General features: G+C 34.7%; 1 protein-coding gene across 1 annotated transcript in view; it reads right to left on the bottom strand.

Annotated features, from left to right (window-relative positions):
- The window catches only part of LOC122399612 (glutamate receptor ionotropic, kainate 2), a 423,846-nt gene that overhangs the window by 316,035 nt on the left and 86,288 nt on the right, over positions 1 to 21,523 (bottom strand). The window contains exon 2 of the mRNA XM_043400407.1: positions 1,940 to 2,097. Coding sequence (XP_043256342.1) covers positions 1,940 to 2,097 — 158 coding nt within the window. The remainder of the gene's footprint in view (positions 1 to 1,939; positions 2,098 to 21,523) is intronic.

Raw genomic sequence — 21,523 nt, 5'->3', positions numbered from 1 at the left:
AATTATTCGAGAAAATTAAAAAATTGCAAATCGTTGTGGAAAAATTATTTTCGGTTGTAGGGTTCAATTACAGTCATTTTTGGTGAATAGACATACCCCCGAAATCTTGCGCATTTTCGAGAAAAAAATTCAGTAAGAGCGGCACTTTAAACGTTAATAACTTTTTAACGAAGCTTCCACCAACAAATTAGTATTCTTGATTTTTGTCTTATTTTGGCCTCTACTATCGCTCATTAAAATTTTTGCTAGAGGTGGCCGAACACTTATATCTAAACGTATGTTTACATTAGCTACACGATGTAATAAAAAGAATTATACAACGCAAACAAAAAAAAACATTGATAACCTTGTAAACTCCAGAAGAAATATTTTTTGCAATACAATGGATATTTCAAAGTATTCAAATAGTATACAAAATATTTTCTGCACCTCCACAATTAGAGGAGATATTTAGATAGTAAGTGATTAATAAACCATACGCTGATATGCAAACAAATGATCACCTTCCAGGAGAAACGCTGTTATTAGTTCCATTTTACGCTTCACTGCGCATTTCCTAGAAGCATTAACTGCAATACGATTTAGCCAAAGCTCACCATTTGCCTCGAGTGTTTGTGGGAACCTATTATACTTAAATGGCAGTCTTCGACGCCTTAATCCGGTCTTTGCCTGCTCGTGGTTACACATCACCGATGCGAATGCCCATATCAGAGAGCAATTTAAATCTTATTGTACCACGGCGTTCTTGAATCATGAAATGGAGAATGCGTGTACTTTGCTTCGAACGAATTGTGCTCATAATTTAAGTGGATTACCTACAACGAAAGAGACACCCGAATCTCTTATCAGCGGAGGCAACTAAATTTGGACAGAAATTCCATTGTTTATGGGCTGCTTTGACACAAACAAAAATTTCAGTACGCAGTTTCGCGTTAATGGCGCCACTGTCGTTTAATTCGTTGCACTGCACTAATGTCGATACGATGAGAAACATAATGGCATATTACTTAACTAGCTGTTATTCGAGATTTTAACTCTGCTGACAGTTTTCGCTTTTCGACTTTCTATTTATCCCACTTGAGTGTTAATATAATTATAAATAATATATCTTATTCGTTGAAGTACATAGAATAGTGGTGGTTTAATCAAAATTCAGTGGATTTAGAATTCCTTCATGTGGACGCTTATGGTCACACAATGGCGCTTTACGTTCGAGTACTGGTCGACCGTAGGGGAACCCCCAAGTAAAGCTCGCTAGTCGGTCGCAGGGACTTCCCGTGCTTGTGTATTACTATCGAAACAGTTTTATAAAACATCTCTTCTTCGCTACCTTTATAATTTCGCTGTATGGTTTATTAGACCCGAATAAATTACATTTTATATCACTATCGGACCACAATTCAAAACGTACAAAAGCTTCAAAAATCTAAGTCGAAATCGCTTAAATATTTTGTAACTGCATACAAAGATATAGACAAAAAGCAATTCTCGACTTTCGTCCTATTTTGTCCTGTAAAGTTACTTCCCGAAATATTTATCTGGGACATCAAAGTATAATATCAATGAAAAATAATTATTGCAAATAATTTACAATTAAAAAAATGAAACTTGCTTCACTAGTTTTACTGATCGGATGTATTGTATGCCTCTGTTGCACGAACATTATTTTTATCCATCGAAGAACTATTTCTCGGTAATTTATACATTTATAAATAAATTGATGTTCGAATCGAAGAATAAATAACTGTACCAGGAAGACTATATGAAAAGATTATATGATTATACTGAAAAATCCTGTAAAATTTTATCAGCTAACTTTTTATCGGAATATGCAAGTGACTACCGAGGACGCAATTAATTAAGCGAACCTTTGATTAGGATCAGAACATATCATTGGCCCGAACGAACGGTATATCTCTTTGAGGTAGAGAAAACTCACCGATACTCGGAGCCCTCGCTGAGTTGCCTGACCGTAATAGGGAATTCACTGGGTCCGTGTGCCTTCAAGAGTTCCTGTAACCGCACCAACCCTTCGTTGTTCTCGTAGATGATGGTAAAGCTCTTCCAGCCCCAGGCTTTCACCAAATCAACGTACGCCTGAAACACAGGTAGTCATTCATTGGCCGTGATCGTTACCCATACAATGCCGCAGTGTTTTAGGAGGTTACTTTACTTCGTCCTCTAATATCGGATCCCCTCAAGTAGTTTGCATACGGAATTCTAACTTGACTCGAACTATAATGGTGTAATGGACCGCGTGGAAGAACACGAGCCAGCATTATAGCAGTCATTGTATAGCCAGTACGCCCTTGCCATGGTATGAATGGAATGGAATGCAAAGGTAACTTTTAAGCTTTCTATTTTTCCATTTTTCCAGTGTCTCGTGCGAGCCTGGTCGTCCTGTTAAATACTTGGCGACCAGAGCCGCGCGAGGTGCCTTTTTTCCTTCAAGGTTTCGCCTGGGCCTACACTAAGTATTTTCCAGTATCGTTTTTCCATCTTTCTGTCCTGTCTCTTTTTCTCTTCCTTTACTATTAGGGTAAGGTCATGTATACAGGGTGTTCAAAAAAAACCATTGAATATTTATAGGGTATATAGGATACATTGTACTGAGTAAAAAAGCTTTATTAAACATAGGTCGAAAGGTCAAAAACATTTTTGTTTGTTATTATTATAATTGACTTACTACTGAATTTTCGATGTTTACAGAAGATTTTCCATGTGTCCACCTTCCATTTCTACACACGCTTGGCATCTTCTTTTTACAGAATTGCGAACTCTCTCGAAAATTCCACATTTCTGTCGAATTGTTTGACAAGAATGGTGGATTCGGTTACGTAATCCTTCTAACAATAAGTCATTTATCGGAGAGGAATACACTAGGCTTTTTAAATATCCCCTTAAGAAGAAGTCCAAAGGGTTTAAATCGGGGGATTGAGGAGGCCATGCAACTGGTCCACCATGTCCAATCCACCTTTAATCGAACACCATGTTTAAATGTTAAATCTCTCACATTACGCACAAAATGAGGTGACGCCCCATCATGCATGTACCACATCGATAATCTTTCTGCCAAAGGCATATCATCCAAGTACTGAGGTAATGTATTCACCAAGAAGTTGAAATAAGCAACTAATTGTAAGTCAATCATGATACTAGCAAACAAAAATGTTTATATCTCAAAAACGGTTAACCTTTCGATCTATGTTTACTAAAGCTTTTTTACTCAGTACAGTGTATTCTATATACCATATAAATATTGAATGGTTTTTTTGAACATCCTGTATATTGAAGGGAGTTTTAAGAATGACGTTCAGTCTGGTAAAGACGTAGTCGTGGTTATAAAGCCCAGTCAGTTCGAGACGCGTTGCGTATCAGTCTGGTAAAGACGTCGTAACATTAACCTATGTATAGCTACACACCCACACCCGCGAATAAACATTTAATAATTGTGGGACAGATAGTTGAAGTCGTTATTTCAACCATCAGCCCCCTCAGCATAAATGAAACAACGCATAGCTCCATCATAGTTGATTAATCGATATTTAAGAAAATTACGATTTTTTAATTGCAATAGTTAATTCCTTACTAGAAATCTACAATAGACTTTTTCTGTTTGATATTTTGTTCAAAACTAATGATAACTAATTTGTTGCTAAAAGTCGTTCTTAATAGTTGGCCATTAGGATCAACAATTTTCATGTTTTTTTATTCTGTGCATATAATATAGTCTATCTTTGTAAAATATTTCTTTCGTGTATTACTTGTGAATTTGGTGTAAAATCTTCTCCACAAGGAATTTATGTATGAAAACAAACAGCAGTTCGAGGATGCACGATTTCATAGCATAATTCCTTTATCGTAACATTGTGATCTTAAAGACATATTCTAGTCTAGAGTTTCATTTTTTTGGGTTTTCATGAGATTTTTTTTACAAAAAAGTATAAGTCTTGAAATTTGGATATTTTGTATACATATTTATTTATGTCTTACGAATGTTCACAATTTTTTTCAAGCAAAACTAACAAAAACGGACTGAATTATATGTCATTGTACAAGATTCCTTTAAAAAAAAATGTTCTATTGGCTGACATGAATTTATAACTTTCTTCGTTTAGTATATTCACTATAAATGCTTGCAGTTTCAATTAATTTTTAAGTGCGTACATAGTTTCCTGAAAAATCAAATTTTTTCGAGGTCGAGCGACTGGACAATATTTTTTAATAACTCGTAACTCATTTTCAACGATTTTTATTATGTTGCAACGTAAATAATATTATACATAGTTATTTATTACATTCTGTGTGCGTGTTTCTATATATAGAAACAGATTTTTCGATTCTGCTATAAATAATAATTACAACATATTTGTTATTAGTATCTAATTAGAATTCAATTCCGTATTAAAATCATACTCCGACCGAAAATTAAACAATGAATAGTTCATAACTGGACAGTGAATATTGTATACGCGTTAATTAAAATTTGTCTTCGTAGTGTCCTCCAGCAAACATAAATGAATTGTTATAATTAATTTCAAAACCGTCGGAGCGCTCTGAAAGCGGCTCGGTTAACAATTTTCGATTCGTATTCCATTCAAACGTCAGATTGCAATCTGTCCCTACGGAATATCGGTTGACGTTGCCTATAAATCGAAAGTGTCGCAAAAAGTCTATAAGCACCATATCGCGGTCATGAAATCCCATAAAATATCGTGGTCATACGTTCTATCGTCGTGTTACTGATATTTCTAGCCATATTTCCACGTAAGCTTCATGCACTCCATTACAGAGGTGCTGATAACGCTGATAATGGCCATCTATTTTTCTTGATTTTTCAATCTTCCCAAGGCGAAGCTTAATGGCGAAAATTCTACGATTCGAAATCAGTGGCACATCCTATCCATTAGGAAATTATATTTCGTATTACGAGTGAAATAAATTTTTTTCCTACGTTGAAACGTTACTTACAAATTGTTTTGATGGAGTATACCAGTTTATACATATATCTTAAGTCTTAACTTTCTATAATTTCGTGTGGCTCTAGGCATATAGCCATGTACAGTGGCGGCCAGCTACTTAAGACCGCTGGTTAGTTAAGGAAATAAACAGTGCTAATATTTTATTCATTCTATTTTTCGTATACTAAACTCATATGAAATATATTTTGAAGTATGTTATACCATAATATCGCAATAATTTTATTTACAACACAATAAACTGCAAATATTTTTAATATTTTCTCAGATTAGGTCGTTATAACAGCGGACAACTACTTAAGACCGATTCGTGTTTTTCATTTTTTGCTTATTTTCACATTACATAGTTGCATCAGATCCTTAGTTACCATCACTGTTGACATGGTTGCGATGGATCACTGCATTCAAGATCGCAAACAATTACTAATCAGTCAACAATCATGAGTCGAGAGAAGAACATTACTCCTAAACTAAGAATTCAATTTAAATTATTGCGAGATGGGGATACTCATTTTCAGTAATTGCTGCAAAATTAAATGTTTCCAAAACGGCGTGTATACAGGCAATGCAATTCATATTTAAGGCAGGATCAGTTTGTAACGTGTCGCATAAAAGAAGGCCCTGTAATACAACAGCACGAAAAGATCGCATTCTTCACCGCATCTCTGAAGCGGATCGTTACAAAACAGCTGAACAAGTTCTCAATGAATCTGGTGTCGAAATTATCAGGAAAATTAGTGTCCGAACAGTGCGAAGAAGATTAAACGAATTTAATCTTATGGGTCGCATCGCTCGCAAGAAGCCACTCATTTCCAAACGAAACCGAAAGCATCGTTTACAGTTCGCTAAGAATCATCGCAACTGGACAATAGCAGACTGGTGAAAAGTTGTTTTTACCGATGAGTCCACGTTTAATAGAATGGGGTCAGATGGCAAATTGTATGTCCGACGTCGTGTCAACGAGGAATTTTCACCAAAATGCATAAAATCAACCGTGAAAGGTGGATGAGGTTCAGTAAACGTTTGGGGAGCGATTACGTTACAAGGTGTTGGCCCAATTCATAGAATTGAAGGAATAATGGATCAATAGAAATACATTGATATATTAAATGAGGTATTGCTCCCATTTACAAGAAATCAAATACCAGATAACTGGATTTTGCAATCTGACAATGGCCCGAAACACACAGCCCGTAGGGTTAAACAATTTTTATGTCAGCAAAATGTAAACATTTTACCATGACCCTCTCAATCTCCAGACCTCAATCCTATTGAGATGCTATGGGTTGATGTGGAGAAACATGTAAACTATAAAAAGCCCAAACATTCAAATGAATTGTACGCTGTTATTCAAGAAGGGTGGAATAACATTCCAGTCGAGCGTTGTCGTCGTTTGATTGAGTCTATGGCAAGACGTTGTGAAGAAGTGATACGACAAAAAGGGAGTGCAACGCGTTACTAACTATTTGCTAAGTTTTATTTTTCCGCAATTAACTAGTTTCATTAATTTTACCTGTATTTATAGTATTAGTCTGATTTGGTCTTAAGTAGTTGTTCGCTGTCATAACGACCTAATCTGAGAAAATATTAAAAATATTTGTAGCTAATAGTATTGTAAATAAAATTATTGCGATATTATGGTATAACATACTTCAAAATATATTTCATATGAGTTTAGTATACGAAAAATACAATGAATAAAATATTAGCATTATTTATTTCCTTAACTCCCCTGCGATCTTAAGTAGCTGGCCGCCACTGTATAATAAATACATGACTTTTTTCGGGGCACACTTTGGAATTGTGCTACTAGATGAAAAAATAACCTGTACACAATCTGAAATTGATCGGACAACTGGAATGTGTGGTATATGGAATTTGAAAATTTCTTTATTTTTGAAACCCGTTTCTCTCTATTTTTATACTCTGTGAGGAGATAGAAACAAAATTTATGATTTTATTTTTTTTACAAGTCGCTATCCCAAAATTTCAAAAATTTATTGCAGGAAAACAATATACTTTTTCACATTGTATTTACTTCGTTAAATAGTACAAGTTTTACTAAAAATATTTTTTTATATATTTATAATTTATTTCCTTAACTACCCAGCGGTCTTAAGTAGTTGGCCACCACTGTATCTATATTTTCGAACACTGACTTTACAGTTTCACAACTGTACAACATCGTGGTTTTAAAAATATAATCTGATCATAAACTTTTGCTCACAATTTTTAACACTACGAACAATAACGCTTAGAAATTTATTTTCATTCAAATTTATATTTTAATTTATAACTGCTGCGTCTCAAGGCGGAACTAAATAATTTTGGTAACTCGTCGGAATTCGTTCGATGTAGCGCGATGGTTACAACGCTGGGTTACGTGTTGGCCCAGGCAGAGCCATAAAACTCCGTTTTATGCCCACATAGCCAAAAAACTTTTTACCACGGAATTTTCCATGATCCCCATCGCACTCTAACGCGCTTGAAATCCACTCACTTTGTTAATGTTACATAGCATCACATCACATCATAATAAACATTCTTTCAATCACATCATAATAAACATTCTTTCAATCACAACAAAACCTCGTATATCAATCATTGTTTCCACACGACTCGACAACATTAATTTGTTTGTGAAGATAGTACATCTGTTACTAATTTTGCGGATTTGCTACGACAATGTCCACAGCCTAACAACCTGCTACCCTTAACAATAACTCATTATCGTTATTTATCAGAGCACTGTTATATTAATTTGTTCAAAAAGCAAAAGTAACTCAGGTTATGAAATTATCTTAACCAATTTGAATCAAGAGGACTTTTGCTTAGGTAAATAATATGTTTCTTAAGTACCTCCAATTAAGTTGAAGTTTAATAAATGTAATTGAAGTAAAATATGACAATATGTATACAGGGTATTCGGACACTCCTCGGAAAAATTTTAATGGGAGATTCTAGAGGCTAAAATCAGACGAAAATCAAGAATATCACTTTCTTGATTGAAGCTTCGTTAAAAAATTCTTAAAAAATTGAATTAAAAAGTTTTAAATCATTCTGGAAAAAATATTTTGCATACGCACTTTCGAGAAAAAAATTCCTTACCGAAAATACAATGTCTGACCCTGACATTCCGATTCCCCTGAAATTTCAAAAAGTTTTAAATCTTTCTGGAAAAATTATTTTAGTTTGTGGGGGTTAATTACAGTCATTTTTGGTCATTACACATCTCCCCGAAATCCTGCGCATTTTCAAGAAAAAAATTCCTCACCGAAAGTCTAATGTGAGGCTGGAAATGGTTCCCCGAAATTGCGAATCATTGAAACATCATAACTCCTGAACGGATTGGACGATTTTAATGTTTCAAAATGCAAACAACGCGTATTTTGGTGAAGGATATGTGGCAATTTCAAAAATATTCGGAAAGTTATTGTTTGACTTCGTAAAATAAGTAAAACCCCATAAAAATGGTCCAATTTTCAAACAGTCATAACTCCAACAATAGTGAATATATTTCATTGAAATTTTTGATAGAACTAAAGTTCATGGATACCTATAAAAAGTACTAAACAACATTTCTGTACAGAGCCAACTAAATTTATTAAAAATGAAAAATGAATTTTTAAGAAACATCGCCAGGGGGTGCTTGAATTTTTCGACGAAAAAAAATTTCAAATCGTTCTGGAAAAAAGATTTTTATTTAGTGAGGTCAATTATAATTATTTTTGGTGAATAAACATACCCTCTAAATCCTAACAAATTCAATAATTAGATAAATTTTTTGACAAAATTAAGACATTTCAAATCGTTCTAAAAAAATTATTTTTAGTTGCACGGGTCAATTACAATCATTTTTAGTAAATAAATATACCTTCGAAATCCTGCGCATTTTCGAGAAAAAAATTCAGTACGAGCGGAACTTTAAACGTTAATAACTTTTTAATGAAGCCTCCATCAACAAATTGGTATTCTTGATTTTCGTCTTAATTTGGCCTATAGAATCCCCCATTAAAATTTTTTCCAGGGGTGGCCGAACACCCTGTATATTCATCATATAGCAAATAAATATTTTTCGAAAGTTATGTACCAATGAATAGAAAAAGAAAAATCAGAAAATAAAATATATATTTTCAATTCATTTAGAAATTGCATTATTCAAACAGAAAACTATGTTCTTTTTTTTAAAACAAATGACCTTAATGTTGAATAATAATATATACAATTCAGAATTTGACGAATATTTGCAATGTATTTGCATATAGCAATTAAAAATTGTCAATTACTATATGCAGAGAAACGTTATTATATATATTGTGTATTTTTATATAAGTTCTATATGTGTTTATATGAGTAAATATGAGTTTTATATAGAGAAACTATAAACACAAACTTCTGTAGTATTGTAACCTGTAAAACTGTATACTATTGTAAAAAATTGCAAAATAATTGTTGTTAACAAACTGTTTGTAAGTCATACTATTAGTTGAAAGCTACAAGTCATCCGTATTGATAGTAGAATGTATACGTGTATGTATTTAGTGTCATAGAGGTTTACAAAAGATTAAATGACAGAAGAATATTTTTATAAAGGGAAACATATTCCACGAGAACGTATTGCGTACGAGTAATAGAACGTTTGAATAAAACAAATTCGACTAAGCTATACATATAAAATATTTGTCAACGTAACTTGGTTGACATATAAGTATATAAGAAGCTTTTGAAAAGTATTTTCGTATTATGAAGAAAAGATGAGTTTCGTTATCACTATTGGATGCACAACTAACGCTCAATTGTTACTATGATAGTCTATTGTTTTAAGCGAAACACTTCATCTAATTTTTGACAGATGTTGTTAATTAAATATCCAGATTTCGTGGTACTCCATGTTCTATTCCATATTGTATACAAGTTATAAATGAATATAACAAAAATAATAAACTTTCTGTTTAACAAAAAATTACTTTACTTCCGTTAGAGCCATTCTATTTTGAATTTTTAGTTCAAGTACCAAAGAGTCAAATAATTTTCTAGGGAGACTTATAGTTGTGCATTTACAAAGCTTCCATTGAAAGGGCGACCACCGTTTTCGCGATCAATCAGCGAAACCAACGTCGGCATTAGGTTTCATCAACAGCTAATGAGAATGTGAAAACAAGAATCCGAACCACTATCCAACCGACGGTGCTCCTGAAATTCGAAACTTGCCAAGTGCGTTTCCAAGGGCACACGATGTGCTCAGCGACGGGTATAGCTTTTCTACAGAGCCAGGCTTTTACGCGGAAAACGACTATCACGGCCGCCCGCTCTCCAATGGCCGAATCGACCCGAGAAGCAACTTCGCGGCTGAGTTTTCACGAGGATCCGCCTTGGCAGTAACTCGCGTTTCGAAGCCGCTTTTCCGATAATCCGAACTTCCTAAAAGCGCCGGTGTATATTTTCCGGCGAGTAACTTTCGCCATACTCCGCCTTACGCCCACCTCGCCCTTCCCCCCTACCCCACCGACCACATTCGCCCTGCTTTCCACTTCTTACATTTCTCCGCCCCGCCGAGGTTATGCTTTTGCTGCTTTTATACCGACGTTGGTGCAAGTTCATTTTCAGATTTTACTCGGCCGTTTTAAACGAATGGATCACTCAGCCGTACCGTCGCAAACCGTTACTCACCGACGAGTCATTTGAAGAGAGGTAGTTTCTTAACATATCGATTTGCAACACTTTCCCCAGAGTTATATCAATCTTTGTACGCGTTCCAGTTTGTTTGCTAATGAAATGTGTTCTCCAGTAAGTTTGACACTGTAGGTAGGAGATCCTGGACAGGCAGACGATGTTGGATCATTGTGTTGAGGCCCATTAGAAACGGTGCCGTGTGCAACCGATTTGGGCCGAGTGCAAAATCGATCGACTGCGCGTGTTGCGGAATATTCTCGATCCTCGAAGGACCAAAGGACGATCGGGACCAGGGGTATATGTATAAGCCAGGGCCCCGATCGCCTAGAGGCCACTTTATCCGTATATCACGAAAGCAGTCGGTCTGTCGGTCAGTCAATCAGTCAATCAATCAACCAGCAAACAGACCACACGTAAAGACTACTCCGAACGCAGACATACCTGTAGCATCAGTGTTTCAATTAAACTAATTAACTGTTAATCTACTGTGTCGAAAATCACATCCCTTCATACCCTTCGCACCTTAATTTGTACGGAGAATTAGCGACCCGAAACGATCGCGTTTCACCAAGACCGATCGTCATCCTACGTCGCAATACATTGTTTACAGATTCAACTTAACATCTGGCCCAAAAGAAAAAGTCCTTATAATGCAAACAACGACTGGGAGTTAAGATGGATAGTCGAATAGTCTACCCCAATGATGTGGTATTGTTGAGGGGGTTAGTAATTCCAGCCGTAACCCCTGACAGTTAGTGAAGCCAGAGGGTGAATATCTGCTTGTTTCGGGTATATAGGTCTCTGACCTAGGTACTCTGCTACGCCTGCGGTACAAAGCGACACTTACTGTAGGTAGAAGGTTGGAATGGGTCTTCCTGTCATTAGACAGATCGAAAACCCCGATTTAGTTGATGTTCTTCAACAGACGGACGACTACTTCGATGGTGAGCACAGTGCAGTCAACTTTGACGAAATTTGTTGGCTCATTCTGACTAAAGACCATTCACTTCATCTCCACGTTATGGCCGCTGGAGGTTTATGTTGTGGATGGTACAAGAGTAAGTGGCAAACTGAGTAGAGGATAAGTGCTGAAATTCGAAGTTAGATCAGTGTTGCAAATCAGACCCAATTTAACAAACAAGACCGGAGAGCAAAGATCCCTGCAAACAAAATGTGACTGGGAGTTACATGATGGGTCGACGAGTACCTATCCTCAATGATATGGAAAAGCTTGAGTGGGCCAATAATTGTTGATCGCACTCTTGGTAGTTTGGTGAAGCCAGGGGATGGATATTAAGCTTAGCGGTCTTCGGACCGTAGAAATTATAGGCGTAATTCGCCTCGATACTCTCAACGTTGCTACGTGAAGCTACACTCAATGTGGGTAGTTTAGCAGTTTTCTCGATCCTGTTATATTTGTATAAACGATAATCTCTTCAGGGGATATTCTCATTAGGAGCCTTTGTTTTTAGATCAATTTTTGATGTTAAATATTTATTATAATTATACATGAATAATCTTGATACTGTGCGTGTCTTTTTGGTCGTGTTTACAGATAACACAGATCAATTTTTATACTATTATCCTTATTATTATTCTCAGAATATTGGTTGTTCATTTGTTGATTACGAAAATAACTGATATATTTAAAATAATAATGTGATCTGCCACAACTCTTCAAATGAATAGCAGAGTGCGCCACGTATCTGAGATTTGTGGCGTTCGTCGAAATGTGCATTGCTTAATTTTTTATTCCATCGTTAATAATTAGAGCGTTCAATCCAGAAAAAAGCAAATAAACTACTCTCTAAAGTAAACAAAAACTATATTTTACAAAATCAAAAATAAAACAGTAATAACCGGGAAAAGACGCATGGTAAAATCTAATTATCTAAATGACGATATCTTAACCTAGCGATATGTGTTCGCAAAATGTACGCGCATATGTCGCAACTCTCTTTTATTAATCGATGCCACAGATTTACATCGATCTCTTCTAATAATTATTTACAAAATCTCATGTTTCCTGCAGTATGGTATTTTAAATGGCTGCCACCATTGGGGTCGTTGTATTTATCCGAGAAAAAACAAGTTAAAAATTATATTAATCTATACATCGTCTGAAATAAAATGAAGTCAAGTTTCGTTGACAAAATGGCAGTCGTATAAAGTTAAAAGTTATAAAATTGTTAGAACATAATTTTGATTCACACGATAAAGGAACAACGTTTTTTTAGATATCATAGCAGCCATTCGAAAGAATAGACCACAGAAAATGTTAAGAATTCAAATGGAATCTTAATATGACGGAGTTTTCGATTCAGGGTTTTGATGATTTATACATTTGCAGCAAGCAGTCACTTTATAATCATTATTAGTAAAGAACCTTCAAACTCCTTGTTGCATAACTGTATAATAATTCTTTATTTTAAATATTCTCTAAAAGTATAATACATGTCCTCGAAAATATTACAAAAATGAATTTTACAATAATTGATAAAAATTACAAAAAAAGAAATATGAAAAGGCAGAAACTAAATGAATATTCAAATATTTAATGACATAAACAGTGTGCTATAGATTCACCTATACAGGGTGTTCAGCCACCCCTGGGAAAAATTTTAATGGGAGATTCTAGAGGCCAAAATAAGACGAAAATCATGAATATCAATTTCTTGACTGAGGCTTCATTAAAAAGTTATTAAAAAGTTTCAAATCATTCTTAAAAAATTATTTTTGGTTGCGGGGCTCAATTACAATTATTTTTGGTGAATATACATACCCCTGAAATTTTACCCACTTTCGAGAAAAAAATTCGAGTAGGTATTGAAATTTTTAGACGGAATTAAAAAATTTCAAATCATACTACAAAAATTATATTTAGTTACAGGAGTCAATTACACGCATTTTTTGTGAATAGACATACCCCAAAGTCCTACACAGTTTCGAGAAAAAAATTCTTTACCGAAAATCTAATGTGAGGCCGAAGATGCTTCCCTGAAATTTCCTGCAAATCTTTAAAATGTCATAACTCCTGAACGGATTGGAGGATTTTAATTTTTCAAAATGTAAACGACGCGTATTTTAGTGGAGGATATGTAGAAATTGTAACAATATTGAAGAAGTTGTTCCTTGGCACCGTAAAGTGAGAAAAGCACCCTAAAACTGGCCCAATTTTCAAACGGTCATAACTCCTACAATAGTAATGGTATCTTATTGAAATTTTTTTCTGAAGCAGAGCCCATGTGTATATACAAAAAAGTATTAAACAATTTTTCTATAGAGCACGAAACAAATTTTTAAGAAAAATCGACGATGTACATTTGTAATAAATGGATTTGTCTTTGATTTGTGTGATATCCATATATTTCCATATATTTTTTCGTCGCACTGGCATCCCGAAATCCAGAAGCGCTAATGACCTCTACATTCTCTACAAACTTTACATTCTAAGGCAGAAACTAAATGAATATTCAAATATTTAATGACATAAACAGTGTGCTATAGATTCACCTATACAGGGTGTTTGGCCACTCCTGGGAAAAATTTTAATGGGAAATTCTAGAGGCCAATATAAGACGAAAATCAAGAATATCAATTTGTTGATTGAGGCTTCGTTAAAAAGTTATTAAAAAATTTCAAATCATATTAAAAAAATTATACTTAGTTACAAGGGTCAATTACAAGCATTTTTGGTGAATAGACATACCCCGATATCCTACGCACTTTCGAGACAAAAATTCCAGTAGTTGGACAAAATAATCGTTCTTTGATTTACAGTGCGTAAGACCGTTTAGTTATTGTTTTGTATTTGTGTTTGTGTAAAATCTTTACTGCAATACAGACTAAAAAAACGTAACTCTACTACTGTATAACTAGTCAGACTCGTTGTTCAACTTCTTATTCCTGGAAGATAGAAATAACTAATAATGGATAGACATGCGTGTCCTAGATATATTCAAATTCGATTTTCTCAAAAACAAAACATCGTATGAATAAATTTTATTCCCTATTTTCGATTCATGTTCTCATGTGCCAGAACTATTTTATCATGTATATGTCCTAGTGAACAAATACAATGTTGTGTATACAGAAATACCTGACTATAAGGCGATTCGTTAATATAAAACCCTCCAGTTATATTTGTTTATTATTTGCGACGTTTGACTTTCTCTCAAGAAAAACAGTTCCCCCCTTTTAATTTCTGGCCGAATTTTCAGTCGATCAACAAATAATTTTTAATACGAAATGCCAGACTACATTTAGCTCGTTGGAACACGACACGATACAAATTCAATTATAGCCATGTAAAATCGATAACCGAAATACACGCAAATAATATTCGTACGTTATTGATCATCTAGCTAATATACCCAATTTGAAAACCGATAATTAGATGATAAATTATTATAATGATATTACTATTACTCTGGAGAACTATAATTTTGAAAAATGAATGGTATTTCGATTATTCAGCGTTCGATGGGAAAAACGCGCGTCGACGAATTCACTGCAAAGAGCATAATTCATAACATTTGACCGTTTAATGAACGGAGCTTCATTTATTTGAATTACCGTCGCTTCAAAAGCAATAACTAGGATGTGAATTGATACGATACTGCTTAAATTGTGATAATGAACTCTAACTAACGTTTATTAGATTAGCAAGAAATAGTTATTATTGGCAGGTTCTTGCATTGTCAAACTGCTGCGGTCGAGAGCGTCCAATATTTGAGATTATATGAAACATTCGGTTGATTACGGAAACAATGAACTCCGAAGAATTCCATGAACGTTGAAATTAACCTTGTATATCATAATTATGCTCAATTAGGACTATCATAAAAGGAATTTCTGCTAAGTTCATTGAGAATATTGCAGGGGATTCATGTATGACATTCTTTCATTGGGGCGCCTAATAATTTTATAAAGTCAGCTACTTATTACTTACAATGAACCTTCGCGAACGGTCCGGCTTCGATTTTCATGAAACTTTGTACACTTATAAAGCAGCCAAAAATAATCGACACGTATTTTTTTTAGTTACGGTAACTCGAGTTTAAGGGGTGAAACCACCCCTTGAAGTTTTGGCTAGAAACGGCTATCTCGAAAACGGAAAAACATACGAAAAAATTGTTAATGGGCGAGGTTAATGGTTTTTTATGTACAATAACATGATGTTAAGAGATTTAACAAGATACAATTTGTTTATAACGAAAAAAGTTTATTAACTTAATTTTTCATTTTATTGAAATTTTTATATTGACAAAAAGTGACGAGCATTTTATTCCAAATCCATTGGTATGTAACATTTTAAAATTGCTTGTTACAGTTTTGCAAATTTTGACGATTTACATCTTGCCCGCACATCCACTATGGTAATAGACGTTCTAACTTTGATTTTAATGAAGCACTGTAGGCTTGCACTAAATTATACAGTAACAAGTTACAAGTAATAATAACAGTAGCAAGTTTCTTAACAACAATGAAAAGATTAATGTAGGAGATTTGTGTTGAATATTTGTGCCACGCTGTAGTTTGGTTCAATGTTAATTTATGTGCAAAAGGGTTGAAAGTGTTTTGTTAAAAAAAGAAGGGGTTACTAGGGGCAGCGAAACAACAGAAAGGGAGAAACGAGTGATTGGAAGAGACGGACGTGATATTAATTTGTGTTGTCAATTAATGTGATTTTAATTTGTGTAAAAAGATTGTGTGCTTGGTGTATTTCAAATTCGTTTATATAATTATATCATTTGTACATTTGTTCCAAATACAATTCTCTTTTTTAAATCCTACATTAATTGTTTTTATTGCCCACCTATGACATCGTGACAAAGGTGGCGCGACTTATAAGTTATAAATACATACAGTGTGTATAGCAATTATTCTATGTAGTTTCGGCAATAGTGGTACTCGTCGAAAAAATGTTTGAAACATAAAGATTTCTTACACCATGCGCATTTAATTATTGCCACGTCACAACAAATATGGCATCTTGGTTCATTTTCAACAGAATAGCAGTATTCAACAAGATTCTGGAATGCATTTGGTTTTTCATCTATGAATACAGGTTGTTCAGTTCACCCCTGGGAAAAATTTTAATGGGAGATTCTAGAGGGCAAAATAAGACGAAAATCAAGAATATCAATTCCTTGACTGAGGCATCATTAAAAAGTTATTAAAAAATTTCAAATCATTCTTAAAAAATTATTTTTGGTTGCGGGGCTCATTTACAATCATTTTTGGTGAATATACATACCCCTGAAATTTTACCCACTTTCGAGAAAAAATTCGAGTAGGTATTGAAATTTTTAGACGAAATTAAAAAATTCCAAATCATACTACAAAAATTATATTTAGTTACAGGAGTCAGTTACAAGCATTTTTTGTGAATAGACATACCCCGAAATCCTACACACGATTTGAAATTTTTTTTTTCTTGTGTTACATATCATTCATGCATGGGGCTGAAACGTTTGGTGACTTGGGCGTTGGCTCGAGCATCTAGCGAGCAACCCTTTGAACGGGGTTGACTCATGCCGTATGTGCACACCCGGCCCAATTTTCATTGCCTTTTATGGTAATGCCCCGCCTTAGTACTGGGCATTTTCAACTATATAAGGGCCGCGGTTTCTTACTCGGGTAGCTCAGTTTTACCTAAACTCTTGGCACGACGTTACTGTGACACTCAGGGCAAGATCGGGCTATAATCCCCTTCAAGCAACTATCTACGACTATCTACCTTAGCGGTTTATCAGTGAGTGTCCAGTAATCGAGTGCGAGCTCCCGCGAACGCGCCGCGTAAAAGCCGATAACAAATCTTTCGCCTTCGAGGCAATTTAGCAATTGTACAACTTCTCGTAAATCCATAGCTGTACTTGAGCATCGTCAAAAATATATATTCAAGTTATTATTCCTTACGTGTGTTATTCACTCAAAGCAACCCTGAACCATATTAACCGTAAGGCTAGGGGTATCTCACGAACCCGGTACACCTTTACCGCTCGAGGTGTACCATCACGACAGAGAGCAAGATCCTAAAACATCCTAAAAACCTACGTGGCTCCCAGGGTATAGAGCCCCTGGTTCGTCCACTCCTACTAGCGGCTCCCAGGGTATAGAGCCCCTGGTTCGTCCGTGAAACCATTCATTTCCCCTATAAATCTAACCCCGTAGCTCCCAGGGTATAGAGCCCCTGGTTCGTCCACGTAATCTCCACCTACGGCTCCCAGGGTATAGGGCCCCTGGTTCGTCCGGACCTCCTTTCTTTTCCTAACCATACCCAAAACCACCGGTCGAGTACTGCCCCTCGACCGAATCCAGGATCTCGCGCTCCCGCTCGTAACACTTGTCAGAATAGCGAAGCATTGACTAAATTATGAATATATAAATAATTGAGAAACAATTCTCCATTCTAAGGATCAAATAAAATTAAGGCAATAGAAAATTTCCGTTGATGGAAAACAGAGTTTTTGGGTGCGTTTTATATGCAATGGATTGCTTATAATGAGTTTCTGAAAGTGAATAAGTCTTCCAAAGAATTTGTTATATTCTTCACTTGATTATTCTAAAGAATGGTTATGTAGCGACCGGTCGTGCGCACATGGGAAAGTTTTTCTCTCGTGCAAACGGCCCACGTAATTTACAACTCTCGTTCGTCGAAGCTGTTTTTGAGGAAGATATTTTCCAGACTCGCGTATCGAATGCGTTTAGTAAATTCTTTTCCTAAGTCCCTCAACAGCAAATAGAGACCGTCGTAAATTAGGGATTTCCAGAGGACACTCAACGCGTACCCATCGGAGTTTCGCCAAGTGGGCCCAGCGCGGGTTGTCCGAAGGAAATCTTGCAGTGAGGGCGCAACGTCGTCCCCCTCAATCACCACGCCGTTTCGAAAACAAGCACGCCGTGGGCGTAAGAAATAGGCGGTGATTTGGGAAAAATAAACGGCCCTGATTGGAAAGGCCCAACGCGTGGGGTTAACCAATCAGGGTTGTTTAACAATTTTGCCAGTGCAACCGAGGGGTCGACATGGAGACGAGCGAAGAAGAACGACACTTGGTTTTGCGCGCTCTATCCGAGAACAACGGAAAATAAAGAAAGATTTGTCACCCCACAAGAAGTGTAGTTCCTACAACAACCTATCCCAACAGTTACATTATTAAAATAAACTAACAGCTTAATTGTATAGTATTATTTCCTGATATAAAAATTTATTGTAACATGTAGGTAGGCTTGATTAGATGTGTGAGCAAGGTACTGTAAATCTATTGAATCAGCATTTAGGTCGTTGTAATTATCCGTTCCATTGTCAGATAATGTTCCTTAGTCAAATAAACCAATCACGGTATGTATTATACATATAATCCTACGACAATGCATCTAATTTCATGATAGCGTTAGTATAATTTGGTGAAGATATATCTAATTTCATTATAATTTCACCTTGGAAACAACTATTACTTTTTTAAAATAAATACAGGTGCTCGGTCACCCCTGAGAAAAATTTTAATGGGAGATTGTAGAGACCAAAATAAGACGATAATCAAGAATATCAACTTCTTGACTGAGACTTCGTTAAAAAGTTCATTATAAAATTACATTAAAAAATTTCAAATCATTCTGAAAAAATTATTTTTAGTTGCAGGGGTCAATTACAATAATTTTTGATGAATAGACATACCCCCGAAATCCTAGCCACTTTCTAGACAAAAATTCAGTACGGGCGGGTCTTTAAACGTTAATAACTTTTTAACGAAGCCTCCATCAACAAATTGATATTCATGATTTTCGTCTTATTTTGGCCTCTAGAATTTCCCATTAAAATTTTTCCCAGGAGTGGCCAAACACCCTGTATAGGTGAATCTATAGCACACTGTTTATGTCATTAAATATTTGAATATTCATTTAGTTTTTGCCTTTTGACATTTCTTTTTTTGTAATCTTTATCAGTTATTGTAAAATTTATTTTTGTAATATTTTCGAGGACATGTATTATACTTTTAGAGAATGAATTTTAGAGAATATTTAAAATAAAGAATTATTATACAGTTATGCAACAAGGAGTTTGAAGGTTCTTTACTAATAATGATTATAAAGTGACTGCTTGCTGCATATGTATAAATCATCAAAACCCTGAATCGAAAACTCCGTCATATTAAGATTCCATTTGAATTCTTAACATTTTCTGTGGTCTATTCTTTCGAATGGCTGCTATGATATCTAAAAAAACGTTGTTCCTTTATCGTGTGAATCAAAATTATGTTCTAACAATTTTATAACTTTTAACTTTATACGACTGCCATTTTGTCAACGAAATTTTTCTTGACTTCATTTTATTTCAGACGATATAAAGATTAATATAATTTTTAACTTGTTTTTTCTCGGATAAATACAACGGCCCCAATGGTGGCAGCCATTTAAAATACCATACTGCAGGAAACATGAGATTTTGTAAATAATTATTAGAAGAGATCGATGTAAATCTGTGGCATCGATTAGTAAAAGAGAGTTGCGAAATTAGTATTCTTGATTTTTGTCTTATTTTGGCCTCTAGAATCTCCCATTAAAATTTTTCTCAGGGGTGGCCGAACACCCTGTAGAATAGACATTTTGTTACAGTGTTTAATAATATTATCTGGAATAATATTGAATTATATATTCCTATATAATCCAAAAACTTTTTGTTTTTCAATATAAGTTGTCTAAGAAAATAATATATATCGAATAAGGAATACACTTCAAGTTTATTTTGCTACATTTTTGTGTAACAATTACATTGAAAACATTGCAGAGACCAATTAAATAAACATAAATATAAAATTATGTAATATTATAATATAATCTGTTACTTCAGAACGAAAGAAACAAACTTTAAGTCGGACAGGTATTATGCTAATGTATTACTTATCTACTTTTTTTAGTGAAAGTGTAATTTATAACTACATAAGAATAAGTCTAACTATTTTTTATAGTTTCATTCAATTATTTTACATTCGTAAATATTTGGCAATAACTATCAATTTCTGAACTTTATAACTTGACTCTATAACTCTAACTATAAAATTCGGAAATTTAAGTTACTTACAAAAGTAAGTAGTTTAACACAAAAATGTTAAAATATTATACTTTAAGCCAATATTGTATTTAATGAAATTTCAAGAATTATCGTTTTGTATTGTCAGAATATCTCTGACGTCATTGGAATTACTCTCGATCTTTCTACTATACATTAAGTTTCATATTCTCGTCCCTTGATCTGATTAGCTTCAGATCCGAATCGATCAACGAATAATGGACCTCTGCTCCTTCTAGTTTTTCTGATATAAAAATTTTTAGAGATGTTTAAAGTACATCTTGGAAAGAATTATATTTTATATGAAAAAATTAAATAAATGTTTTTTGTGTTATCTCTGATAAAGATTGCCATAAATACTTATATCAATACATATATTTATGAACAAATATTTCTTTCATGAAATAATTATTACTTGCACTGAAAATATCAGATACTGGAATATGTGATGTATTCGTTTCTGTTAGTTTCGAACTATTACGAGGTATGCTAACTTTTAATAGCAAATTATATAAGACTAGCATACCCTGTCTTGCCTTCGCCCGACCTTGTGCAAAAACAATTTATCATCACATGATCGTCCTAACATATATATCCGCGATAATGCAATTCTCTCGCGAGAAAGCGCTCGAGTAGCTTCGCCATCTAGCGGTAACATCGCAGTACTACTACGGGCGATGTATCGCGCGGGCCGAATATGCGCATGCGCGTGCAAGTAGACTGTCGTATACTGGGGTCACGTGGTCTGCCAAACAGTCGTACACATGAAATCTTTGCATATAAATTACATGTTAATAAC

This window comes from Colletes gigas, unplaced genomic scaffold (assembly GCF_013123115.1).
Source record: "Colletes gigas isolate AHSC1104 unplaced genomic scaffold, ASM1312311v1 Colletes_gigas_Sc00014, whole genome shotgun sequence".
In the NCBI taxonomy this organism is placed as follows: domain Eukaryota; kingdom Metazoa; phylum Arthropoda; class Insecta; order Hymenoptera; family Colletidae; genus Colletes; species Colletes gigas.
The sequence above is the reverse complement of the archived record's forward strand: the minus strand, read 5'-3'. Positions and strand labels throughout refer to the sequence as shown.